The sequence below is a fragment of the Herpailurus yagouaroundi genome, unplaced genomic scaffold (genome assembly GCF_014898765.1).
Source record: "Herpailurus yagouaroundi ecotype Mexico unplaced genomic scaffold, PumYag 141, whole genome shotgun sequence".
In the NCBI taxonomy this organism is placed as follows: Eukaryota; Metazoa; Chordata; class Mammalia; order Carnivora; family Felidae; genus Herpailurus; species Herpailurus yagouaroundi.
The window spans coordinates 13,544,425-13,572,327 of NW_024412396.1; the positions used below are offsets into that span (position 1 = coordinate 13,544,425).

Consider the following 27,903-nt stretch of genomic DNA (forward strand, 5'->3'; position numbering starts at 1 on the left):
ACTCAGGAGTCCTTAAGCGTTTCCGGCCCGGGGATGGGGCGGGGGAGGGGGGGAAGGTTTTCTTCCTTCACAATTTCTTTTCATTGCTCACTGCTGATATCTAGAGGCCATAAAGGTTCTCTGAATGTAGGAGACGTCAACAGCCAATTCTGCCACTAAAAGCTTCAAAGTAGTTTTTTTAATCGCCCTACGGCCCAGCGAAACGCTCGCGTCGAGTTCTGTCCCGCCCCCGCGGTCCGGGCCCTCGCGGTGCATTCTGGATGCGGTAGTTTCCGCCGTGTTTATGGTTGCGTTCAGCGTGAGTGCTGAGGTGAGTTGTTGAATGGAGTGAACATTGTTTGTGATCGGTTCGTACACAGCAGGCAGTGACCTTTGTGTACCTCCCTTCCTTACTTGAATTGTTGGCTCTGCTGTCTCCCCACCTCCCCTGCCCTCATATCCTTACCTGACGTCTTTGGCGGCCTGGGAGGGTTGTAATGCAGGCCCAGGGCTCCTAGACTTGGGTTTTCGCCGCTGTCCATGCTGCTGCTAGGTCTGGGGTTGGGGACTCCTGGTAGCGGTTTTCCACTTTAAGCCCTTCCGTCAGCAATGCTCCCATGGGATCCTACCTTTTTTCAAGGGCACACACGCGAAACAAATTGGACGGACCTCCTTGTGCTTTTTCCTCAGGTTTATAGGTTGGAATTTATCTGCCACCAGAAGATTCCTGCCCTATCGCCTGGTTCTGGGACTTGTGACTAACATTGGCTGTCCCTGGATGGTTGTTTAATGGAGAGAACTCACCAGACTTCGTTGTATTAATAGCCCAAAAAGCAGATCCTTGATTTGTCTGTGAGAAAATGAAAATCATCTTTTAAGAAATTGTGCTTTGGTTCTTCGCCCCTCACGCCCAATTCCTTAATTACGCTGTAGCAGTAGGGGCTTTATGAACATCTCTCTAATTATATCTGGTGCTGATCTCACCGCATGATGACTTTCTGTTTCACTGGTATTCGAAGCCTTCCTAAGTTTTGGAAGAGCAACCCATACCTTAGCGTAGGCCCAGGACACTCTTATTTCTCTCTCTTTCTCAAAGACTATTGTGGCATCAGGAACCAACAGAAGTGGTTTTCTCTTAAAACGGTGTCTCCACAAAATACTAAAGCAGTGAATCTTCTGACTGCCAAGGCCAGATATCTCAGGAAAGGAGATGAAGGCAGTAATCAAGTTTCTTCTGATTCCCATCTTTTTGCTGCTGGAGCAGCTAAGAAGAGATCACAGATGAATACTCATAGGGAAGATCATGGCTTGCCACCTGTGAGGAACACTATTCAACTTCCAACAAGACCTCTGAATTCAGAAGAGTGGGATAAATTCAAGGAAGATTTCAAAGGAAAGGCTAATTTTGAAAGTTGGATCATTTCACAAATGGCTCACTGCCATAGCTCTATAGATGTGGCCAAATCTTTGTTAGCCTGGGTAGCTGCAAAAAACAATGGTATTGTAGGCTATGATTTGCTGGTCAAGTATTTGTATCTCTGCGTCTTTCATAAACATATATCAGAAGTTATTGATGTCTATGAAATCATGAAAGCCAGATACAAGAGGTTAGAACCTGGAGGATATACTCTTCTCATCCAAGGATTAATCCACTCAGACAGATGGAAAGAGGCCTTGCTGCTGTTAGAGGATATCAAAAAAGTCATGATTCCTTCAAAAAAGAACTACAATGATTGTATCGAGGGAGCCCTCCTTCACCAAGATGTAAACCTAGCGTGGAATTTGTATCAGGAATTGTTGGGTCATAATCTTATTCCTATGTTGAAAACTTTAAAAGCATTCTTTGATTTTGGAAAAAACATAAAAGATGATCAGTATTCAAACAAGCTATTTGACATTCTTTTGTATCTAAGAAATAATCATCTATATCCTGGGGAATCATTTGCACACAGTATAAAAACATGGTTTGAGAGGTAATTTTAATTTTTTTATATGTATGTTTTTAATTGAATACTGTTACCTAAAAGCAGCTGCCTCCTTTTTTTGTTGCTGAGAATTACTCTATTCAAATTATACTTTCCTTCCTTGAGATTTATTTCTCCTTAAAGACAACATTTTCTCTCTTTAAAAAAAGTAATAGCATAAACAAGTTGTTGTATTTTCCATTCATCACATAAAAGGGAAATTAGAGATCATTTGTATGTTTTTATGTATTTTTTCTGTTTGGAAGGATCATCTGTTTTTTCTGAGGTCTTCACTTTGATGTGCCTACCAATAGTACTTATGGCTGGATTTTATAGCAAGAAAACTGGAGCTGTCTTTGGATCATATTAGTATTTTCAGAAGTTCTTCTGAAACCTAGTGACTGGTATCTGTTTAATCTATGCATTTCATCAACTTGGATGTTTAGAACAGATAAGGGAAGCCTGAGCAGACATGATATGCGAGTGTTAAAAATGGAAAATCTCTTCATTCCAGTTCATTTTGTATCTTTCCATCACCCAACTGCTCTCTCCAAGGCTCTCTGCTTTCCATTTGCTTTTTGTTCACGTTCCTGGCTGTGACCCTATTTATTGCTTCAGTTTTTTATTCACTGATTCACTACTAATTTTTTTTAGGCACTTTCAAAAAAATTCATTCTTTTTCTGTTTTTCTCTTTTCAACTATATGTATATCCTTTGCACAGAGCTTTGAAGTAGCAATCATGTTTAATTATCTTATTTAACAAATTTGTTGAATATGAGTGGAGGAGCTAGATTGTGAAATTATTTGAATGCCAAGGATTTTGGGTTTTGTTCTGTTACCTTAGAGTAGAGTTCCAGGGCACCTGGCTCAGTCGGTTAAGCATCCTACTCTTAATTTTGGCTCAGGTCATGAGACCTAATCTCAGGGTTATGAGATTGAGCCCTGTGTCAGGCTCCACGCTGAGCATGGAGCCTGCTTAAGATTGTCTCCATCTCTCTCTCTCTGCCCCTTCCCTGCTCTCTTGCGTGTGCACTCACTCTCCTCTCTCTCTCAAAAAATAAATTAAAAAATAAAAATAAAAAAAGTAATTGCCAAAACAGAAAAAAAAGGTTGGAGAGGGATTAAGATTGGAAATAGGAAGATCTGTTTGGAGGCAATTGTAGGTTTGAATGAGAGATGATGAGATCCTGAATTATGAACTAGGGAAGGAGAAGGCAACAGAGTCCTTAGAAACTGATGGTAGTATATGTGAGAGAAAAAAAAAAAGGAATACATTGATTGAGCAAATAAATCCGGTAGTTTTGAATGCTTCCATTTGGGTAGGCACTTTGGGTGTTTTGTGATGTAAGATCTATTATGATGGCATTCACAACCTAATGGAGAATGCAATACTTGACAGTTAATAGTGGTGTATAAGAAGATAGTGTAAGGGAAGGAATTACTCTGGGCAGGAACAATCTCTGGCAGCTTCATGGAGAAAGAGTTGAGTTTGATTTAGAGGTTACACTATTAATGTTAGCTGCACAATCCCGTGAAAGTAGATTTAGACTTGAAGATGAGGGTTGTATGACCAGAGGAGAAGTGAAGGGAAGGAGGTCCACAGTAGGGTACTGTTCCCTCCTTAGCCCCATCACAGTGTATCACTCACTCTTCTAATTAAACCATCCTGGGGAAGTATCCTGAACATTTCAGAGCTCTTGCCTGCCGAGTTTCTAAATACAGTTTCTAAATAAAATGCCAATTTTTTGGTTCTATGGGAATCTGACCTTTTTTCTTTTTTTAAAAAAATTAGAATTATTATCTCATTTATTTTATCAATTTGTTTATATTGTTTCAAGTTTTAGGAATCTGACGTAATGATTTGGTGTTGTAATCTTTTTTTGTAGTGTTCCTGGGGAACAATGGAAAGGACAGTTCACAACAATCCAGGGAAGGTAAAGACCAGTATTTTATTTTTAACTTGTTTGATTCAGGTTTAGGAGGTTTTGTTGCTACCGATCAAAAACATTTTAAGAATATTTTAGAAATAGGATAATTAAGAGAGTACCCAAGAAAAAAAGCCATATTTGGCATATGGAGGATTTGCAGTGCTCAACATGTTTTTCCCATAGGTGCAGTGAGCCTCATGTGAAGCCTCAGAGATATTTTGCCCTACAGATCTGGGACCCAGTTGTGTTTTGGGAATAAGTTTAAATACTTTATCTGGATGCCCAGCAGTCTACTTTTTTGGGTTTTCTGGCATACCTGATGTGTGTTATTATCAGTTTTACAAAAAATTGCATGTGATGATCACAAAGATTATAACATTCTTTTTAAATTACCTTTCAATTTCTTTCTGTCCTAGGATTATTCATTCTAGAGAAAATTCTTTTCCAGGATACCATTTAACACAAACTTTTGTAATTACAGTGGTCAGTGTTCGGGCTGTGGAAAAACCATAGAGTCTCTTCACCTGAGTCCAGAAGAGTATGAATTTCTCAAGGAAAAAATCATGAGGGATGTGATAGATGGAGGTGATCAATACAAAAAGACAACCCCTCAGGTGAGTCCTGAACAGGATTTATTCCTTTTTTGGATTGCTTTTCTAGAGTAGGGGTTGGCAATTTTTTTCTATAAAAGACTGATAGTAAATATTTTAGGCTTTGTGGGCCAGTAAATATTTTGGGCTTTGTGGGCCATACAGTCTCTGTTGCAACTTTTCAACTTGAAATACAATACATAATATAGTACATAAATGAATGAGCATGGCTGTGTTACAGTAAAACTATATTAATGAAAATAACAGTGGGCTGGATTTGGCCTGCCAGCTATAGTTGCCAACCTTTAGGAGAGACTGCTTAGAATTTAATAGAATAATTGGGGTAGACTGTCATCCATGTATTGAAGTCAGTTCTGTTTCGTGTAGATGCAAGTCCACTTAAGCCAAAAAGATAGGTGCTTATTTTTTTGTCTAAGTATTTCCAGAAAACTGTGTTCAGTAAATTCGCATGAAAACATGGCTTTTCACAACTCTTCTAATCAAGAGAATTTAAGGTAACTTGACAAAATTATTTCCAAATTTTCTAAGTATTGAATTTGATTCTGTAAGTCATTTTTAATAGCTTCATTTTGCTAATCTTCAGTACTTTATACTGGTTCACTAAGATTAAGTTGAAGAACTAAAATGCTTTTACAACTTGGGGAAAAATTGCTTATCATCTTACTAAATGCGTTTTCTTCAAGATACCAAATAAAAATAAGAAGTAAAAATAGTTTTGCCTTCTCCCCTTGACTTAAAATTGTCACAGAAGGCCCCTAGATCGTATGAAAACTTTTAATCCTCAAAATAAAGTGAAAATATGGTCCATAAAAACGTTAGCTTCATTTTATGGAATACCTTTTAGCTAACTTTATTGATAAATAAAATTAGTTAACATTTATTAATGATGCTAAGTATTTTATATTCATTATCTTATATATTATTTAATTTTTATAACCACCCTAAAAGGTACTATTTTATTTCTGTTTTATAGAGAGAGTGACTGAGGCTTTGGGAGATTAAATCTGCCCAAGGACCCCTCACTAGGACTGACTGACCCTAAAACCTTACTGTCACACTCTATTGCCTCTCACTGCATGACAGTCCATAGTTCCATATAAATCTGACAGCCAGCTGGTTGGAGCAGCTTTAAGAATTTCTGCCAGCTGAAATACGATTTAAATAAATAAATTTCATTTCCCTCATCAAACATCTGTTGAACGCTTATCTGTATTTTCTACAGTAGATCTTAAGATAGATGCAAGGTTGTATACAAATTATGCTGTTTGCTGCCAAAAACTTAACCATTTCTGTTGTGGATTAATTGAAGTTTTCTCACCTTTCATTTTTTATTTAATAGTCTTCAACCTAAAGGAAAAATGAAAGAATAGCACAATAGACACCTACATACTCTTCATTTTGAGTAACCAATTGTTACCATGCCATTTATGCATTCCCTCCGTATGTTTTTTTTTTTTTTTTTAACGTTTATTTATTTTTGAGACAGAGAGAGACAGAGCATGAGCGGGGGAGGGGCAGAGAGAGAGGGAGACACAGAATCGGAAGCAGGCTCCAGGCTCCGAGCCATCAGCCCAGAGCCTGACGCGGGGCTCGAACTCACGGGCTGTGAGATCGTGACCTGAGCCGAAGTTGGACGCTTAGCCAACTGAGCCACCCAGGCGCCCCACCTCCGTATGTTTTTATGAGTTATATAAATGTAGATTGTGGGGGCACCTGGGTGTCTCTCAGTTGGTTGAGCATCTAACTCTTGTTGTCAGCTCAGGTCATGATCTCAAGGTTTGTTAAGTTCAAGCCCACATTGAACTGTTAGTGTGGAGCCTGCTTGGGATTCTCTCTCTCTCTCTCTCTCTGTCTCTGTCTCTGTCTCTGTCTCTGTCTCTCTCTCTTCTTTCTCTGCCCCTCCCCTGCTCGCTCTTTCTTTCAAAATAAACAAATAAAAAAAAATAATAGGTTGTAGACATATTACCTTAAATATTTCAGCCTGTATCTTCTAAGAATAAGAAAATTCTGTTATTAAATACCATTACACATCTAAGAACCTTCATATTAATATAACTTAATAAAAGGCACATATTCAAATTTTCCCAGTTGCCTCCTTGAAATGTATTTTATAACTTTTCCCCCCAATGATCCAGGATTCAGTCAAGATTTGTTCATTGCTTTTGGTGGTTAGGTCTCTCTAAATCAAGAGCAGCCCCTCCCACACTGCTTTTTTTTTTTTTTTTTTTTTTTTAATGACATTGATGTTTTTTTTGAAAAGTCTAGGTGTTTTGTCTTATACTGGACTTCTCAAACTTTGTACCTGTGAATCATTTGAAGGTCTGGTTAAAATGCAAATTATGATTGAGCTGTCTAGGGTCCCAAGACTCTGTATTTTGAACAAGCTCCCAGATGATATGGTTCTGGTCTTTAGACCACATTTTGAGCAATAAGACTTTAGACTGATTGATTGCTTTTTATTCATTAATTCAGTATAAAAGATTTTGGGTAAAGTATGTGGGTGATGCTGTGTGCTTACTGCAGCCACATAATACTAGGTTATTTTCACTATTGATGCTAAGTTTCATCACTTGATTAAGAGGACAACTGCCAGATATTTCCATTATAAAGGTATATTTTTCCCCTTGTAATCTTTGTAATTAAAAAGTGGGGTGCCTGGGTGGCATAGTTGGTTAAGCGTCTAACTCTTGATCTCGGCTCAGGTCGTGATCTCACATTTCATGAGTTGGAGCCCAGCACCGGCTCTGTGCTGATGGTGCAGAGCTTGCTTGGGATTTGGGGCACCTGGGTGGCTCAGTCACTTGGGCGTCTGCCTTTGGCTCAGGTCACGATCTCATGGTTTGGTTTGTGAGTTCGAGCCCTGCATCGGGCTCTGTGCTGACAGCTCAGCCTGGAGCCTGCTTTGGGTTCTGTGTCTCCCTGTCTCTCTCTGCTCCTCCCCTGTTCACACATGTGCACATGCATACTCTCTCTAAAAAATAAATAAACATTTAAAAAGTAATCTGTGGAGTAATATTTCAGGACTATGCAGATATCCTGTCACTCTTGCGGATTTCCTGTTAACTCTTCACCTAGTGTTTTTCACATCATGGAGATGATCTCTACTTTTGGAGGTTGCACAGTGGTGATCTTCGAGTTACTTTATTCCTTCCACATTTATTAACTGGTACTATTCTATAAATGGTTTTTCTCTTTCTTGGAGCTCTTTTGTTTGTTTGTTTGTTTTTTAAACATTATTTTTGAGACAGAGAGAGAGAGAGCATGAACAGGGGAGGGTCAGAGAAAGAGGGAGACACAGAATCTGAAACAGGCTCCAGGCTCTGAGCTGTCTGAGCCTGATGTGGGGCTCGAACCCATGGACTGCGAGATCATGACCTGAGCTGAAGTCGGACGCCTAACCAACTGAGCCACCCAGGCGCCCCTGTTTTGTTTTTTTAATAATCTATATAGGCATAAGGACAAGGACTTTCTTTTTTTAATTAATTGTGTTAGAATCCATTACCATCATTATTCTTTTTGATGCTCAAATTGTCTTGGATTTATCTTTTAGGAGCCCCCTTCAAGCCATCTCCTGTTTCTTTTTGGCATTTCACCACTACCCTATCAGTTTTTGCCCCCAGCTTTTGCACTTCTCTTCTTTCTGACACAATCACTAATAGAATACTTTTGTTTGACACCTCTCAGTGGTTAAACATTGCTGTAATTCCTTTTTAATGAATATCACTTTAAATCTAGATTAATAGAAGGAAGATTTGTTAGTATTCTCTTTTGGAAAAGACTTAGAACCCAGAGCACATCTTCTCGTTGGACAGCGTTATACTGCAAGAGGAGTTGCAGGCTCCAGACTATGGTGAGAGTAGCAGAGAGTAGTCATATATTTAACTACTGTAATTGACAAAGTAACTGATTATATTCACCGAAGGATTGGAATATTTTAGGGCAAGGGAAATTATTCTCTCTTTTCAGTATGCTTCCCCTTTCCCCCTGAAGGTCTCCAACCCTATATTCCATCTCTTGAAACTGCCTTTCACCTTCAAGCTGTTAACATAATAATAATTGCACCATTTATGGAATGATTATCATATGTCAGGTACTTCAAGATCTGTTACACTCACAACAACATTGCAAGGATATCACCCTTCTGAAGATGAGGAAGCTCAGGATAAGCAATGTATCCATGGTTAAAGAGCAGTGAATAAAGTCATATGATGTGGCTGGATTGTTCAGGATTTAGTTTTTGTGGTATTGGTGGAGGAGAAGGGGCAGGGATGGATCCAGAGCACCGCTAGTGGATTGGAGTAGAACCAACTCTTTTTCTGGGACTAGAGCCCAAGGCAAATCTGTCGTTTGAAGGTGTGAGAAAGCATATAGCCTAAGGAGCCTTGAGGAGAGTTTTGAGCCTTGGAAGTTTGGAATATATGGGAGAGGATTGGAGAAAGTATTACTGGATGGTGCTGAAGTTCCAACTGAGGGTGGAGAGCATAAGTTTGTAATGGCATTGATCTGTGAGACATTTTCAGCATTCCTGGGCCATCTAGGAATAGGAATAGGGAAAGCAGATAGATGGGATTGTACAGGATTTTGCTAATCTGGTATAGTTGAGGGAAAACAGGAGTTGAAGGTGTAGGTGAAAGGATGGATCAGTTAATGGGCCAGGAGATCAAGCTTGATAGGAAGGAAGTAAAGGTGGGTGGGAGCTCATGGATTAGGAGACAATAGACATAAAAGTGGATTGGAGGCTCATTGAGGTTGAAGAGCAAGCATAAAAGGAGTGAGAATGACAAACAGGAGATTTTGATCAGTGTGTATTAGAGTTTAGATGTTAGAGATTGAGTGCTCTACAGTGATGACAAAGTCCAGAGTATGACAGTTAAGCAGATGAAGAGACTGAGAACCACAAGTGCTAGATGGTCATCCACAGATTTATTGAGTGTCCATATGATAATTTTTTTAATAATAATTTTAAAATTATTTAAATAATTAAATAAATTGTTATTTAAATAAATTTAAATTTATTCATGTGGCTTTTTAAAATAGCCACATTTTATGGAATGCGTACCAGGTGCCAGGCACTGTGCTTTGTTATTTAGGCTGGTGATGAGGACTGAGTCGGATGGCAAATTCTTGATGCATTTAGAAATGTCTGGGGTGACACAGGTGATAGCAAAGAGGAGGAGTCAGCAAAGTATGGCCTGCAGACCAAATCCAGCCCACCACGTGGTTTTATGAATAAAGTTTTATTGGAACACAGCCATATGCATTCATTTCTGTATTGTCTATGGCTGCTTTTGCCTTGCAGAATTGGGTACCTATAAAAAGAGACCATGTGGCCCATAAAACCTAAACTGTTTACTATCTGGCCCTTTACAGAAAAATTTGCTGACCACTGGTATAGATGAATATCATAAGCCTTAGTTGATGTGAGGATTGGAGTCAGTGATTTTGAAATTTTATTTATTTTTGAGAGAGAGTGAGAGAGAGAGATGACAGTGTGAGCAGGAGAGGGGCAGAGAGAAAGAAGGAGACACAGAATGTGAAGCAGGTTCCAGGCTCTGAGCTGTCAGCACAGAGCCTGATGCTGGGCTAGAACTCATGAACTGCGAGATCATGACCTGAGCCGAAGTCGGACGCTTAACCAACTGAGCCACCCAGGCACCCCAAGACATAGTGATTTTGAAGGAGCAGTGGGTACTAGAAGAGGGCCTTTTCTTTCTCCTCAGTCCTATAGCATGCTTTGAGAGAATAGGTTCCCTAAGAACTAAGTAACTAAGAAATCATTGGTAACCTCAGGAAGAGTAGTTTTGATACTACACTGGAGGCCAAAGCCAGCCATGTTAGAGCAACTGAGTGAACACACATTGAGTGTAAACTATACTTTTGAGAAGATTAGATGAAAATCAATTAGAAGAAATGGGATAGTTGTGGCTGGAGGATGGTAGACGTCAAGGGAGGGGATATAGGGAGATGGGAGAGACTTGTGCATGTTTAGATGATGGAGAAAAGGTGTCAGTAAAGATAAAAATGTTGAATAAGCAGGACACGTAAGAGAGAGAATGGATTATGAATGACCCAGCTTCAGAAGTAGGAGGAGTTGCCAAAAAGAGCACAAATGGGGAGGTTAGAAATGAGAGTTCTTATTTGAGACTGTAGAAAAGAAAGTGAAGATGGGTGCAGATATAGATAATATATAGGTAAGAGGGAGAGAAATTTGAGGGAAGTGACATCTGTGTCAAATGGATATAAGGTGAGAGATTGGAGTCAAGTGGAAAGTCTAGTCAACACTAGAGACAGTAGAGACGGTTTGGAATGGTTCTTAAGGAGAATGGCAGAAATGCTAACTCAGGGCAGAAGGATTATGACAGGGTGGGTGCTGAGATTTGAATCAGTAATTTGTAGACATTACATGAATGTATGATTTAATATTTTTCTGACAGAGCTTGACTCACCTAGAATGGTAGTAGTGAAGACAAAATGTAACATTGGTTCAGATTTTGGGTTTTGTTGGTTAGGGGTGACAATATGATAGGGAGCAAGGGAAGGTAGTTCTGACACAGTGGTTAACATGATCAGCATGGGGCTCAGACTAGATGAGGAAGAAAGGTCAGAGAGCACTGTCTAGGAGAGTTTAAGGAACTAGTAGTCTCAATGTGGGGTAAAAGAAAAGGTATAGTGGGAATAAAGGAAAGAATACGAGAAGGCTGAGGTCAGAGAGCAGGTGAAATATTTGAGGTTAAGATTTCACAGGAATAGCCATACCACGCTCTGGCCAGATCCAGCATCTGGTTTGGCATATACCCCAGGGTAAAGTTCAGCACCAGAGTATACCACAAACTGGATGGTTTAAACAACAGAAATTTATTTTTGCACAGTTCTGGACACTAGTTGTCCAAGATCAAAACATTGGCAGGTTTGGTTTCTCCTGAGGCTTCTCTCCTTGACTGGCAGATCACCCCTTTCTTGCTTTATCTGCATATAGACTTGCTCTGTGTTTGAGCATCCCCGGTTTCTTTTTGTCCAAATTTCCTTTTCATCCAAGGACACCAGTCAAATTGGATTAAGGCCCATCCTATGGCCTCATTTTACCTTAAACCACTTCTTATCTCCAAATATAGTCACATTCTGTGGTACTTAGGGTTAGGACTTCTTCAACATATGAATTCTGAGATGGCCACAATTCAGTCTATAACACCATTCATTGCAATATGTATTAAAACTATGTTGTATTCAGCATTTTCAGTTATTTTGTACTAGGAACAAATAGCTGAAACTGAGTTCAATATTGCTTTCTATAGTTTGCTTATAATTTAGAAATGGAAGGTATAAACCAAGGAGTAAATATCCCATCCATGTTGAGTTTCTTTGTCTACTTAAGGAAAAAGTATGATATCAGCTGACCTCCATAAGCACCTAAAATGAATTCATCAAATAGAATTCTTTTGTTCAAATGAGATGGCACCCTCTGATAAAATCGTTTTCAACCTTGGCTGCTGATTGGAATAGTTTCGGAGATGTTTAAAAATTAATGATACCTGGACTCCACCCTCTGTAGATTTTGGCTTTAAATGTACAGTTCAGTGGTATTAAATATATTCACATTGTTGTGTAACCATCATCCATCCCCAGAACTTCTTTCATCTTTTTTTCATATCTCTTTTCATCTTGTAAAACTGAAACTATACCATTAAATAATAACTTCCCATTCTCTCCTCCCTCCCAGCTGCTTGCAACCACTGTTATACTTTGTGTCTTTATGATTCTCACTACTGCAAGTACCTCATATAAATGGAATCATACAGTATTTGCCTTTTTGACTGGGTTATTTCACTTAGCATAATGTCCTCAACATTCATCCATGTTGTAGCATAGTGCAGACATTTCTTCCTTTTTTTCTTTTTAAGTTTTAAAAAATGTTTTGAGAGAGAGAGAGAGAGAGAGAGAGAGAGAGAGAGAGAGAACGTGGGGGAGGGGCAGAGAGAGGGAGACACAGAATCTGAAGCAGGCTTCAGGCTCTGAGCTGTTAGCACAGAGCCTTATGCAGGGCTCGAACTCAAGAACCTTGAGACCATGACTTGAGCCAAAGTCAGATGCTAAACAGACTGAGCCACCCAGCTGCCCTTCCTTCCTTTTTAAGGCTGAATAATATTCCATTGTATGTATGTACCATATTTTGTTTATCCATTCATCCAGCAATGGATACTTCAGTTGATTCTACATTTTAGCTATTATGAAAATGCTGTTTATGAGCATGGGTGTACAGATATCTCTTTGAGGTTCTGCTTGCAGTTCTTTTGGGTATGTTACTGGAAGTGGAATTGCTATATCATACGGCTAAATCTGTTTTTAATTTTTTGAGGAACTGTGTTACACAGTAGCTGCACCATTTGACATTCACACCAACAATGCACAAGGATTCCACTGTCTCCACATCCTTGCCAACACTTGTTTTCTTGTCTTTTATTTATTTTTTTTAATTTTATTTTTAATTTTTTTTTAATTTACATCCAAATTAGCATATAGTGCAACAATGATTTCAGGAGTAGATTCCTTAGTGCCCCTTACCCATTTAGCCAATCCCCCCTCCCACAACCCCTCCAGCAACCCTCAGTTTGTTCTCCATATTTATGAGTCTCTTCTGTTTTGTCTCCCTCCCTGTTTTTATATTATTTTTGTTTCCCTTCCCTTATATCTACCTTTTTTGTCTCTTAAAGTCCTCAAATGAGTGAAGTCATATGATTTTTGTCTTTCTCTGACTGACTAATTTCACTCAGCATAACACCCTCCAGTTCCATCCATGTAGTTGCAAATGGCAAGATTTCATTCTTTTTGATTGCCGAGTAATACTCCAGTGTGTGTGTGTGTGTGTGTGTGTGTGTGTGTGTGTGTGTGTGTGTATCACATCTTCTTTATCCATTCATCCATCGAGGGACATTTGAGCTCTTTCCATACTTTGGCTATTGTTGATCTTTTCTTTTTTTTAAATAGTATCTCTTCTAATGAGGTGGTATCTCATTGTAGTATCTCTTCTAATGAGGTGGTATCTCATTGTAGTTTTAGATTTGTATTTCCCTAATGGTTAGTGATGTTAAGCATCTTTTCATGTGCTCTTTGGCCATTTGTATATCCTCTTTGGAGAAATGCCTGTTCAATTCCTTTGCCCATTTTTGAACCAGGATTTTGTTTTTTGTTGTTGAGTTTTAAGTGGTCTCTATATATTCTGGATATTAATTTCTTATCAGATAATATGAATTAAAAATATCTCCTATTCTATGAGTTGTCTCTTTACTCTATTGATAGTGTCTCTTGATGCACAAAATTTTTTTATTATTGTGAAGTCCAATTTGTTTGTTGTTTTTTTTGTTACCATATGTCTTTGGTGTCATATCCAAGAAAATCATTGTTGAATTCAGTTTTTGTTCTGTTTTCTTCTAAGAGTTTTACTCTTTTAGGTCTTAATATTTAGATCTTTGATTCATTTTGAGTTCATGTTTGTGTATGGTGTTATGTAAGGGTCCAGCTTCATTCTTTTGCATGTCGATATCCAGTTTTCCCAGCACCATTTGTTGAAAGACTGCCCTTTCCCCATTGAATGGTCTTGGCACCCTTGTCAGAAATCATTTGACTATGGATGAGAGGGTCTGGGTTTATGTCTATTCTGTTGGTCTGTATGTGTGTTTTTACACCAGTACTACACTGTTTTGATTACTGTAACTTTATAGTAAGTTTTAAAATCAGGGAGTATGAGTTCTGTTCTTTTTAAAGATTGCTTTGGCTATTCAGGGTCCTTTGAGATCCCATATGAAGTTTAGGATGAGTTTTTCTATTTCTACAAAAAATATCATTTGGATTTTAACAGGGATTGCATTGAATTTGTAGATTGCTTTGGGTAGTATCAACATTTTAACAAGGTTAAGTCTTCCAGTTCAGGAACATAGGATGTGTTTCCATTTATTTATGTCTTTAATTTCTTTCAGCAATCTTTTGTGGTTTTCATTATAAAGTGTTTCACTTCCTTGGTTAGGTTACTTCCTAACTATTTCATTCTTTTTGATACTATTGTAAATAGAATTGTTTTCGTCATTTATTTTTTAGATTGTTCATTGTTAGTTTATAGAAATGCAACCAGTTTTTGTATGTTGACTTTGTAATCTGCTACTTTGCTGAACTGATATATTGTAACAGCTTTTTTTGGGTGTGGAATCTTTAGGATTTTTCTGCATATAAGATCAAGTCATCTGCAAACAAAAATAATTTTACATCTTCCTTTCTGACTTGGATGCCTTTACCTTATTTTACGTGATTAAATTGCTCTAGCTAGAACTTCCAGTACTATGTTAAGTAGAAGTAGAAGGCATCCTTGCCTTGGTCTTGATCTTAGAGGAAAAGCTCTCAGTCTTTCACCATTGAATATTATGTTTGCTGTAGGTTTTTCACATATGGCTTTTATATTGAGGTAGTTTATTCCTAGTTTTGGGTTTTTTTTTTAATCATGAAAAGGGTTTTTTGTCAAATGCTTTTCTGCATCAGTTGAGATGATCATGTGTTTTATTTTTCCTTTATTCTGTTGATGTGGCCTATTACATTGATAGATTTTCATATGTTGAACCATCCATGCATTCCAGGAATAGACCTGCTTGGTCATATTGTGTAATCCCTTTAATATGCTGCTAAATTTTGCTTGCTAGTATTTTGTTGAGGATTTTTGCATCACTGTTCATGGAGGATCTTGGTATGTAGTTTTTTTGTAGTGTCTTTCTCTAGCTTTGGTAGAGCCAGTGTAATGCTGGCCTCCAAGAATGAATTAGGAAGTATTCTCTCCTCTTCAGTTTTTTGGAAAAGCTTGAGAAGGATTGATATTAATTCTCTTTTGTAGAATTCACCAGTGAGCCATCAGGTCCAAGATGTCATTGCCACTGTTGTTATTGTTGTTGGTGGTGGTGGGAGATTTTCTTACTGGTTCTGTTTCCTTACTACATATAGGTATATTCAGATTTTCTTTTTCTTTGTGATTATGCCTTGTTGTCTGTACCTCTGTGATCAAAAGCAGCGATCAGCAGAGCGTAGATCCCCAGTATTTGGAAGACAGGATCCTTTTTGTCCACCCAGGCTCCCATAATGCGTGCAAGCTGCTCTAGGAACATGACAGATGCCTGCCATTTGGCTTCGGGTGTGGAATGGGTAGTTGCTACTGTATTAAGTGTTAAAACTAAACAAAATTAACCACTGTTTATCACACAAGGCTCCTTCTGCAATTTGCAAGCCTTCAACAGACTCCAGAGTTCCAAAATAGTTACATCAGACAAATTCTGTCAGTGTAATTGTTATCTAGGTGGGAGAGACAAATTCCTGGTGCTTTCATCTCTACCATCTTCCCCTCAACTTAGTGAGTTTTGACACATATATACTCCCGTGGAACTGTCACCACAGTCAATATAATGAATATATCATCTCCAAAAGTTTCTTTGTGCTACTTTCTAATGACTCCTGTACCTCACTCTTTCCTTGCCCCATGCCCCATAAACACCATGGAAGCACACCATATATAGTATTTTTTGTCTGTTTTTTTTTAATATTGAGCATAATTTTGAGATTTCATTCATATTTTGTGTCTCAATCAATTTTATTCCGAGTAACATTCTGTTGGGGTGGATATACCACAACTTATAAATTCTTTCATTTATTGATGGACATTTGGGTTATTTCCATTTTGGGGCTATTACAAATATAGCTAATAAGAACATTCTTTTATGCGGTGCCTGGGTGGCACAGTCAGTTAAGTGTCTGACTCTTGATTTCCACTCAGGTCATGACCTCATGGTTCATGAGTTTGAACCCTATCTTGGGCTCTGTGCTGACAGGATAGAGCCTGCTTGGGATTCTGTCTCTGGCTTTTTCTCTCTGCCCCTCCCCCCCACATTCATGTACTCTCTCTCTCAAATTAGTAAATTAAAAAAACATAAAAGAACATTCTTGTACAAGAGTTTGTGCTTTGTTCCTCTGTGTTTGTTTCCTAGGGGTGCCTAAGGATGCCAAATTGCTACAAACTGGGTAACTTAAAACATCTGTTCTTTCATAGTTCTGGAGGCTAGAAGTCCAAAATCAAGGTATTTGTTGGGCCATGCTCCTTCTGAAGGCTCTAGGGAAGAATCCTTCTCTTTTTCTAGCTTCACAAGCTCTTGACTCCTGGTAACCCTTGGTTTTTCTTGGCTTTTAGGTGTATTTCTCTGCTTCTTTGTGTGCCATATTTTCTTTTGTCTTTCTTTTCTTTTGTTTTTAATGTTTATTTTGAGAAAGAGACACACACAGAGTACGAGTGGGAGAGAGGCAGAGAGAGAAGGAGACATAGAATCGGAAGCAGGCTCCAGGCTCTGAGCCGTCAGCACAGAGCCCGATGCGGGGCTCAAACTCATGGACTGCAAGATAATGACCTGAGCCGAAGTCAGACGCTTAACCAACTGAGCCACCCAGGCACCCCTGTGTGCCATCTCTTCTTATGAGCACATTAGTCATTGGATTCAGGGCTCATCTTATTCCAGTATGATCTCATCTTAGCTAATTATAACTACATCCAGATAAGGTCACATTCTGGGTGGACATGAATTAAAAAAAAATTTTTTTTTAAATGTTTGTTCATTTTTGAGAGAGTGAGAGATAGCACGAGCAGGGAAGGGGCAGAGAGAGAGAGAGAGAGGGAGACACAGAATCCAAAGCAGGCTCCAGGCTCTGAGCTGTCAGCACAGAACCCAACACAGGGCTCAAACCCACGAACCATGAGATCATGACCTGAGCTGAAATCAGATGCTTAACCGACTGAGCCACCCAGGCGCTCCTGGGTGGGCATGAATTTTAGAAGGCATACTAACCACTAAAACTTTTCTTTCTCTTGGGTACGTATCTAGCAGTAGAGTGGTTGGGTCTTATGGTAGGTGTGTGTGTGTAGCTTTTTAAGAAACTGCCAAACTGTTTTCCAAAGTGGTTGTCCCATTTTATATTTTTATTAGCACTATATGAACATTACAGTTGTTCCACATCCTGGTCAACACTTACTATGATGTCTCTTTACCTTTAGCTACTCTAATGGATCTGAAGTAGTATTTCATTGTTTGCATTTTTTTTAACATTTTTTTATTTTTGAGAGATAGAGTGGGACAGAACACAAGTGGGGGAGGGGCAGAGAGAGTTGGGGGAGACACAGAATCCAAAGCAGGCTCCAGGCTCTGAGCTGTCAGCACAGAGCCCTACTGGGGCTTGAACTCACAGACAGTGAAATCATGACCTGAGCCGCAGTCGCACACTTGACTGACTGAGCCACCAGGCACCCCTCTCGTTGTTTTAATTTATGTTTTCCTAATGACTGATAATGTTGAGCATCTTTTTATGTGCTTTGGTGAGTGCCTGTTCAGATATTTTGCCCATTGTTAAAACTGGGTTGCTTTCTTATTTAGTTGTAACAGTTTATATATTCTAGATATACTTCCTATGTCAGATATATCTTCTGCAAATATCTTTACTGTCTGTGGCTTGCCTTTCATTTTTATAAAATAGAGATTTGATTTAATTGTTCTGGTTTTAGGTCCCAGGCATCAGGATTTTCAAAAGCTCCCATGTGATTTTAAAGTGCAGCCAACGTTGGGGCACCCGTGTGGCTGAGTCAGTTAAGCGTCTGAATTCGGCTCAGGTCACAATCTCACAGTTTGTGGGTTTGATCCCTGCATAGGTCTCTGTGCTGACAGCTCAGAGCCTGAGTCTGCTTTGGATTCTGTGTCTCCCTCTCTCTCTCTGCCCCTTCCTCACTTTTGCTCTATCTTTCTCTCTTTCAAAAATAAACATTAAAAAAAATTTTTTTTTCAACGTTTATTTATTTTTGGGACAGAGAGAGACAGAGCATGAACGGGGGAGGGGCAGAGAGAGAGGGAGACACAGAATCGGAAACAGGCTCCAGGCTCTGAGCCATCAGCCCAGAGCCTGACGCGGGGCTCGAACTCACGGACCACGAGATCGTGACCTGGCTGAAGTCGGACGCTTAACCGACTGCGCCACCCAGGTGCCCCTAAAAAAATTTTTTTTAAATAAAGTGGAACCAGGGTCAAGAACCACTGCTTCTGATGTGAGGTTTTGGTCTACAGCCATACCACGATGAATGCATCCAATCTTGTCTAATGTGATGTTTTGCAGAACCCTAATGTATGTATGGCAGCTTCTTTTCTACAGGATAATTTTGGGAGAAAACCTCAGTCATAGGTAAATTTTTAGCTTTTCTGTTTTAAACCTTTGTTTACTGTACTTAGACATCACAGCCAGCAGATGGCAATAGTATCACATGTAAAAATTATTGTATAGTCAGATCAGTTAGGTTAAAGGATTTGCTAACCTTATTTAATTATTAAACTGAAAGAAAGGCACCTGGGTGGCTTGGTCAATTAAGTGTCTGACTTTGGCTCAGGTCATGATCTCGTGGTTTATGAGTTCAAGTCCTGCATCAGGCTCTGTGCTGACTGCTCAGAGCCTGGAGCCTGCTTTGGATTCTGTTGTCTCCCTCTCTCTCTGCCCCTCTCTTGCTCCTGCTCTCTCTTTCTCAAAAATAAGTAAACATTAAAAAAATCTTTTAAAAAATTATTAAGCCGAAAGAGATGCATGTCATTTTTAAGTCTGGTTAGTGATAGTAGGTAAAGATAGGAGCTGTATAAGTGAATTTTAAGTGAACAAAGCAGAACTCTGAATGGTATGTGTATCTTGCTGATTTAACTATATGAAACTAATTGAGAGAAGATCATTGGAGATCATAAAGTGTATTTGGAGGACACCTGAGTGGCTCAGTTGGTTAAGCATCTGATTCTTGGCTTTGGCTCAGTCATGATCTCATAGCTCATGAGTTTGAGCCCCACATCAGGATCCACAGCTGGCAGCATGGCCTGCTTGGGATTCTCTTTCTCCCTCCCTCTCTGCCCCTCCCCCACTTACACTGTCTCCGTCTTTCTCAAAATAAATAAACCTTTTTAAAAAGTGCATTTGGGGGGCACCTGGGTGGCTCAGTCAGTTGAACGTCCAACTCCAGCTTAGGTCATTATCTCACAGTTCATGAGTTCTAGCCCCACATCAGACTCTGTGCTGACAGCTCAGAACCTGGAGCCTGCTTCAGATTCTGTGTCTCCCTGTCTCCATGCCCCTTCCCTGCTCACACTCTCTCTCTCAAAAATAAATGAAACATTAAAAAAAAATTTTAAGTGCATTTGGAGCTATGTAGATACTGCTAGTTTAATATTAATAGTTAATAATTAATGTTAATTTTTAATATTAAGATTTCCTCCCTTTATTTTCCTTCATTCTAAGCAGTAATGTTACTTTACAGTCCGATTTTTTTTTTTAATTCAACTGCTAAGTCTGAATTCACTTCTTTCTGGGGCGCCTGGGTGGCGCAGTCGGTTAAGCGTCCAACTTCAGCTCAGGTCATGATCTCGCGGTCCGTGAGTTTGAGCCCCGCATCGGGCTCTGGGATGATGGCTCAGAGCCTGGAGCCTGTTTCCGATTCTGTGTCTCCCTCTCTCTCTGCCCCTCCCCCGTTCATGCTCTGTCTCTCTCTGTCCCAAAAATAAATAAACGTTGAAAAAAAAATTTGAATTCACTTCTTTCTTTAATCTTTTTATTAGGAAAAATTTCAAACATCTGTCAAGGAGAGAGACTGGTGTAATGAACCGCTAGCTCAATGATCATTAACTCATGGCCACTTTTATTTCATGAACATTTCCACCTGTTTCTTGCTTGCTCCTCAGATTGTGAAGCAAATGTGATCTTAATCATTTGTCCTGTTAATTATAAATTCACTTCACTTGTTTCTCTTACCTAAAAAATTCTTTACACAGTGATTTTTTCGTTTTTTTTTTTAATTTTTTTTTCAACGTTTATTTATTTTTGGGACAGAGAGAGACAGAGCATGAATGGGGGAGGGGCAGAGAGAGAGGGAGACACAGAATCGGAAACAGGCTCCAGGCTCTGAGCCATCAGCCCAGAGCCCGACGCGGGGCTCGAACTGACGGACCGCGAGATCGTGACCTGGCTGAAGTCGGACGCTTAACCGACTGCGCCACCCAGGCACCCCCACAGTGATTTTTTCTTAAAAACTAAGAAACGCTTGGGCACCTGGGTGGCTTAGTCAGTTAAGCGTCCCACCCCTGATCAGGTCATGGTCTCACAGTTCGTGGATTCGAGCCCCACGCCGGGCTCTGTGTGGACAGCTCAGAGCCTGGAGCCTGCTTCAGATTCTGTGTCTCCCTCTCTCTCTGCCCCTGCCCCACTCACCCTCTCTCTCTCAAAAATAAACATTAAAAAAAAAAAAAAAACAAACTAAGAATACTTTAGAACAGTAAAAATTGTCAAACTTTTTGGTCTCAAGACCCTTTTACATTCTTTTTTTTTTTTAAGATTTTTTTTTTAATCTCTCCACCCTATGTGGAGCTCAAATTTACAATCCCAAGACCAAGAGTTGCACGCTCCACCAACTGAGCCAGCCACGTGCCCCACAACCTTTTTATAGCTTAAAATTAAGGACTCCTGAGAGATTTTATGTGAGATTATATCTATTGATAATTACTGGATTAGAAATTAAAACTGAGAACCTTTAAAAATATTAATTTATTTAAAACGACAATGTAAATACTATTACATGTTAACATAAATAATATTTCCTTAGTAATAACTATCATCCAAAACAAAAAAAATTTGTGAAAAGAGAGGCATTGTCATATATTTGGAAGTCTCTTTAGTTACATAACTTAATAGAAGACAGCTGAATTTTTATGTCTGCTTCTGTACCCAGTCTATTGTATGTGATTTCATATGCTGAAGCATATGAAAAAAAGGGACCTCATATAGGTAAACATAAAAAAGTTAAGAGTATTTTATTGACATTTTCAGGTAACTGTGGTTATTCTTTGATATTCTACCAAAACTCCACACTTTTGAGCAAATGAGAATGGAAAAGGCAGAGAACATGTTAGTATTATTATAAAAATCATTTTTAACCTCACAGAGTTCCCAAAGGGGTCTTACAGATGCCCAGAAGTCTGCAAACCACAGTGTGGGAACCACTGCTCTAGAAATATTCCACTGCAGATGTAGTTTCCTTTTTCTAACTCTTTGAAAAGTTTAAGTAAAATTTATTTCTCTCAGTTTTATTCTACAGACATCAACAAAAGAAGTTAAAGACAACAGCCTCACTACTCAGCTTATTTTCTATTTAGGGTCTTCTCTTTTAGCTCTTATTGAGACTTACTTCCTGACCATTGGTCACTTTCCAAAATGGAAGTGCCTTTTGTTCTAATTATAAAAATGATGTTTATTAATTATTTAAAAACTACAGTTAAAATAGATAATTCTAAAGAGGGAAATAATAGCCTACCAGGGTCCTCTCAGTTTGAACTTTTAATAAAACTTTTTTTTTTTTAACTCTAAATGAAACTTTAATCACAATAGCAGTCCCCCATAATCCTGTGATTTAGGACTTCTTAAAAAAAACTTTAATGACTTGGGATTCTGTTTTCTGAAAAAGGGATTGGAGGAAGGTAAATCACCTATAGTACATTTAATTGAGTTTTTGTTACGGAACCTGGTCTGGATCACCCAGTGGAAGAACCAAGCAGTACTCCGCACTCAGAGATCTTGAAAGGCAGGAGGTTTATTTTACACCTGTGGGCTCAGAGGAGCTAACTCTCCAGAGGTCTGAGCCCTGAGGATACACAGAGGGAACAATTTACAGTCTGTTACTTACGCATTCCGCATTAGTAGTAATTTGGAGCAATGCTGCAAGCAGGGTGGGAAGAACAACCTGTCCTGTCGGTCGGGGACAGGAATTTTCCTATTAGTCCTGTCAGCCATCTTATAACAGATTTTTCCCTATCATTTTTAGGGCTAAGTTTAAGTCAAACAATTTGTTCTGCTTGATGATATCTCTTGAGTTAAATGACAGAAGGGAGACCTTCTGGTGTTTCTCTAACTACAGATTTAAGACAGCACATGTGACCCAAATGAATGTCAGTATAAGAAGTGATCCAATGAGGGGTGCCTGGGTGGCTCAGTCAGTTGAGCGTCCAACTCTTGATTTCAGCCCAGGTCATGATTTACAGTTTGTGCGTTTGAGCCCCGCATCGGGCTCCGCACTGATAGTGTGTAGCTTGGTTTTCTCTCTTCCTCTCTCTGCCCCTCCTGTGCATGCATGCAGTCTCTCAAAATAAACTTAAAAAAAAAAAAAAGAACTGATCTAATGTAGGTGTTTGTTGTTGTTTTTAGTTTGGGTGGCAACTGCAAACTTGAAAGATGTGAACTAACTGAGCCCTTTGTTGCAGTCTTCAGAACTTTGCTCTCTCATCTTTCTGGGTTTGAGGCTCCAGTTATCTCGCTCTTTTTTTTTTTTTTTTTTTTTTGCTCGTTTTTTTTTTACATGAACTAGGGGGTCCCCCCCCCGCCCCAGATTTTAAAAAATGTTGAATGGCAAATGGCAAACTTGAGGGGTTTGGTAGTTTAAGAAGAAAACCTGAGAAATAAATTTAATTATATGCAAAGTATAGCTTTAAATCCATGTATTTTGAAGTCTTTATTTATAAAAGCCCATTAGGGGCGCCTGGGTGGCGCAGTCGGTTAAGCGTCCGACTTCAGCCAGGTCACGATCTCGCGGTCCGTGAGTTTGAGCCCCGCGTCGGGCTCTGGGCTGATGGCTCAGAGCCTGGAGCCTGTTTCCGATTCTGTGTCTCCCTCTCTTTCTGCCCCTCCCCCGTTTATGCTCTGTCTCTCTCTGTCCCAAAAATAAATAAACGTTGAAAAAAAAAATTAAAAAAAAAAAAAGCCCATTAATGAATAGTTCTTAACTTAAAAACATTTTACCAATGCATACTTAATTAATCACTAATTTTATTCCCCATTCCCTCTTCTTCAGCTCCACAATTGAAAACTGGAAGGGACACTTGGGTGGCTCAGTCAGTTAAGCGTCTGACTCTTGGTTTCAGCTCAGGTCATGATCTCACGGTTCATGAGTTCCAGCATGGGGCTCTGCTGATAGCATGGAGCCTCGTTGGGATTCTGTCTCTCCCTCTCTCTCTCTGCCCCTCCCCTGCTCGCTCGCTCACTCTCTCTCAAAATAAATAAATAAACTTAAAAAAAAAAAAGGAAAACTGGAAAATAGACATGTAATCTCTAGATTGTCCAGGGTGTTGGTGCAAGAATTATGGCAAAATGTAATTAGAAAACTTAGGTAAAACTTCTAGAAAAATCAGTGAGTTTAGAAGTACAGGAAAGGTGAAAATGTAGAAAGAAGCAGGCTGATTCTTTGCAGTGGACTTCTCAATGTGAAATATTCTTCTTATTTCTATATTCTTCATTTTCTCTTATATAGTACTTACTGAAATTCTTCCAACTGGGATCAAGTCATTTTTATTAGAATTAACTTTAAGCAGTGAGTTTCCTCCTGATGCTTTGCCGAGTCTTGTTTTACAAGGGAATGAGAATTGTGTGTGGTCGTGGGTGTTTGGTGGCTGCTGTTTTAGAACTGGGTGGTCATAGAGAACATAAAACATATTTCCAGGCAGATTTGAAGACAATGCTAGAATAGGAGGTTTCATGGAGATTACAGTGTTACAGGCAGAGGATAAAGGTGCTTTTAGACCCTTGATCTTAGCCAAAAGGCCGAGAAGCTTTAATAACGGTGCTTTTAGTATAAGTGATTTGAACAAGGTAGGAATGTGCAAAGGAGAAACTTGACTAATTTTTCTCTTAGGCCAAGGGCAAGGAAGTCTGGTCTTTCTTATACGCTGTGATCTTTTCTCCCTTAGATTCAGGCTGGTACAGTTTTTGTTACAATGTAGTTCCATTATCTAGTTTGGCATGGAAACCAAGTCATTTCTTTCTTTCTTTTTTCTTAAGTTTATTTCTTTTGAGAGAGAGAGAAAGCAAAGTGGGGAAGGGGCAGAGAGAGAGGGAGAGAGAGTCTGCTGACAGATTCCCCTGAACCATGAGAACCTGAGCCGAAGTCAGATGCTCAGTCCAACTGAGTCCCCAGGTGCCCCAAACCAAGTCATTTCTTATAAACTTGTATTTATGAGAAAAATATTGTGAGTTCTAAATGACCATTTTATAAGTGAATTTTTAGAAATAATGTGTTGGAAGTGGAGCACTACCCAGAGTGACCACACTTTTAAGTTTTCTTTTCCTTAGAAACTGCTGCCCTAGATTTCTGATTCAGTTTTTTCTTTCACTATTGAATAAATGTAGTAGTTTTTATTGCCTTTTCATTTGTTCTCCCTAGAGAATAGAATGGTGTAAATAAGAGATTAGAAACGATAACAAACTGGTTCTGAAGACTGTTTACTTCTGAGGAAAGAGAAAATTATTAATGTGAAATGGAAGCAGCAGAAATATTGAGAATAAGGGCAGAAGGTCTCCTTCATCCTTCATAGCTCCAAATTCCTGATCTTTGTAAAGATGCCCTTCTTGCAGCCTTTCTTCTCTCAGTAAATAAAACTTTCTCCTTCTAGTTATTTAGATATCAATATAAATGTCAACTCATTCTTGACTTCTCTCTTTCCTTCATACCCTTCTTCCTGTCTACCAGAAAGTTCTGTTGATTTCCTTCAAAGGATATCAGACCATTTCTCATCACCTTCATTCACTACTACCAAGTTTTTGATCTAAGCCACCATCATCGCTAGACCAAGCAATTGCAGTAGCCTCCTAACTGGTTTCCCTGTTTCCCAGCGCCCAAGTTTGTTTTCAGCCAGAGTGATCCTTTTAAATCCATGTTGGATCATATCTCTTCTCTGCTGAAAACTTTCCAAGAGCTTTCCATGTCACTCAGGCTGAAAGTCAGTCTTTACAGTGACCTGAAAGGCTCTGCCTAGTCTGGCATCCCATAACCTCTCAGATCTTGCTCCATTCCAGCTGTATTGGACTCTTGTGTGTTTCTTTTCTTTTTCTTTATATTTCCTTCTTATTTCTCAATCCTACCAGATATGCTCCTACCTCAGGACATTCACCCTTGCTATTTCCTCTTCCTCCCAATATCTGCATGATTATTTATCCACTGTTGACTCTTTTCTGAAGTATAGACTTGTTAGAATGGTTTTTTCTGACCACCGCATTTAAAATTGCATATATACCCTCACACCTTGCCCAAGCACCCTGTCCCTGCTTTATTTTTTCCATAGCACTTATTACCATCTGACATTACTGTATATTTTATTAGCTTTTAATATTTTTTTTCACATATTAGACTAGAAGCTCCATGATAGTAGGAATTTTTATCTGTTTGAACTCTGTGGTATTCCCATATCTTAGAACAATGTTTGGCATGAAGATTCTCACTTTGTTGAATTAATGAATAATAGTTACCATTTACTAAATGCTGACTATGTATCAGGCACTGTGTTAGACCTTTGTTATCTTTAATCCTTTTGATAATTCTCTAGGGAAAGCAGCATCTCTTATTTGCTAGGTCTCAGAGAGGTTAAGGGACTTTGCCAAGACAAGCTTTTTGGCAGAGCTAGGATTAGAACTCAAGTAACAGAGCTAAGATTAGAACCCAAGTCTCTAAAATCTGAGTTCTCTTCATTAAGCTTACCTGTGTTCATAACGAAATACTAGGTCACTTTGAAATTTAATAAGATTGTTTAGTGTTCTTCATTTGATAAAGGAAAGTATGCAATATATTTCTAACAATTTCTGTCTTGGATTATCTTGACTTTAAAAAATTAATATAGAGGGGCACCTGGGTGGCTCAGTCAGTTAGGCATCTGACTTCAGCTCAGGTCATGATCTCGCACTTCATGAGTTCGAGCCCTGTGTTGGGCTCTGTGCTGACAGCTTGGAGCCTGGAGCCTGCTTGGATTCTGTGCCTCCTTCTCTCTCTGCCCCTCCCCTACTTGCACTCTGTCTGTCTCTCTTTCTCTCAAAAATAAAAAAAAAAACACATTTAAAAAAATGTAAAGATTAATATGGAATAAAGTTGGTTATTTAAAGGAGCAGTTATCTTGAACATTTACTTATATATAGAATATATTATTCCCCCAACATGCAAGGTAGAAGGGAGTGTTTATATTCTTGAAGAAATTTGAGAGATCCTTTCAAATATTAATTTTGCTTTTTAATTAGTTTTAACTATGTTTTTTAAAATAAAGCATGCATTTATATAAGGCTTATTATATGTTAGTCACTTTTGTGAGGATTTTATAGCTATTAACTCATTTAACATCATCTTCATAACCATTGGTAAGTTACTTCATTGCAATAGTGTCTGTTTATCTGCAGTTTCACTTTCTGCGGTTTCAGCAACCTGTAGTTAGCTGTGGTCTGGAAGCTGACTATCCTCCTTCTGACGAATTGTCAGGTCAGTAGTAGCCTAAAGCTGCATCACAATGCCTGTCATTCACCTCACTTTATCTCATCACATAGGCATTTTATCACCTCATATCATCACAAGAAGAAGGCTGAGTACAGTACAATAGATATTTTGTGAGAGAGGGAGAGTGCATTCACATAACTTCTGTACAGTATGTTGTTATAATTGTTCTATTTTGTTATTAGTTATTGCTGTTCATCTCTTACTGTGCCTAATTTGCAAATTAAACTTTATCGCAGGTTTGTATGTATGAAAAAATATAGTGTATTTGGGTTTGGTACTATTCCTGGTTTCAGACACCCACTGGGTCTTGGAATATATCCTCTGCAGATAAGGAAGGACTACTGTATTCTTGTTCTCTGTTCCCTCATCATTAAACAGAGCAGATTGAAAAATAAAATTAAAAAAACATCAAACAGAGCAGATTGGACTCCATGATCTCCAAGGCCCCTTCCAGGTCTGAAATGTCAAGACTTTCTAACTGTTGCCAGGCAATTTAGTTATGTTTTAGTCAGATAAGGTAGTCTTTCCCTAGTGGGAGTAGAGATGAGGGTGGAGCCCTGAAAACAGTACAGAGTAGAAGAGGAAGTTGTGATTTAGATGAATAAAAATGCAGAACTTGGGGGTGCCTGGGTGGCTCAGTCAGTTGAGCATCTGACTCTTGATTTTGGCTCAGGTTGTGATCCCAGGGTTGTGGGATCAAGCCCTGCATTGGGCACCATGCTGAGCGTGGAGCCTGCATAAAATTCTCTCTTTCTCTCCCTCTGCCCCTCTCCCCTGCTCATGTGCTCTCTCTCTCTCTAAAAAAACAAAACAATGCAGAATCTGTATCTAGCACAGTATCAGTCTGGGAAGGAAGAAAGGGAGCATCAAATCATTGTGGAGGTTTCAGTGGTGTGAAGCTCTTTCCCTCCCTGCCTTTCAGAGGTAGAAATTTGAAGTTAAGTTTTCAGCAGAGCATATGACACCTCCTTAATATTCAGTACTACTTTTTAGCAATAGGTTGAAACTTGGCCAGTGTTTCTTCTCTCCCTAGGTTTCAAGA

General features: G+C 39.0%; 1 protein-coding gene across 4 annotated transcripts in view; it reads left to right on the forward strand.

Moving 5' to 3' along the window:
• Nucleotides 1-31: 31 nt before the first annotated feature.
• PRORP (protein only RNase P catalytic subunit) overlaps nucleotides 32-27,903 on the forward strand; it is a 135,695-nt gene continuing 107,823 nt past the window's right edge. Inside the window, exons 1-4 of one of the 4 annotated variants that reach the window (XR_005790821.1) lie at nucleotides 32-310; nucleotides 670-1,952; nucleotides 3,831-3,878; nucleotides 4,354-4,486. Coding sequence is in view for 3 of the 4 variants with exons in the window: in XM_040476930.1 (XP_040332864.1) it covers nucleotides 967-1,952; nucleotides 3,831-3,878; nucleotides 4,354-4,486 (1,167 nt within the window). In the remaining variant the exon portion in view is untranslated. Of the gene's footprint in view, nucleotides 311-669; nucleotides 1,953-3,400; nucleotides 3,427-3,830; nucleotides 3,879-4,353; nucleotides 4,487-27,903 lie in introns of those variants that run through there. The other 3 variants (XM_040476930.1, XM_040476932.1, XM_040476931.1) reach the window with 3 other exon arrangements.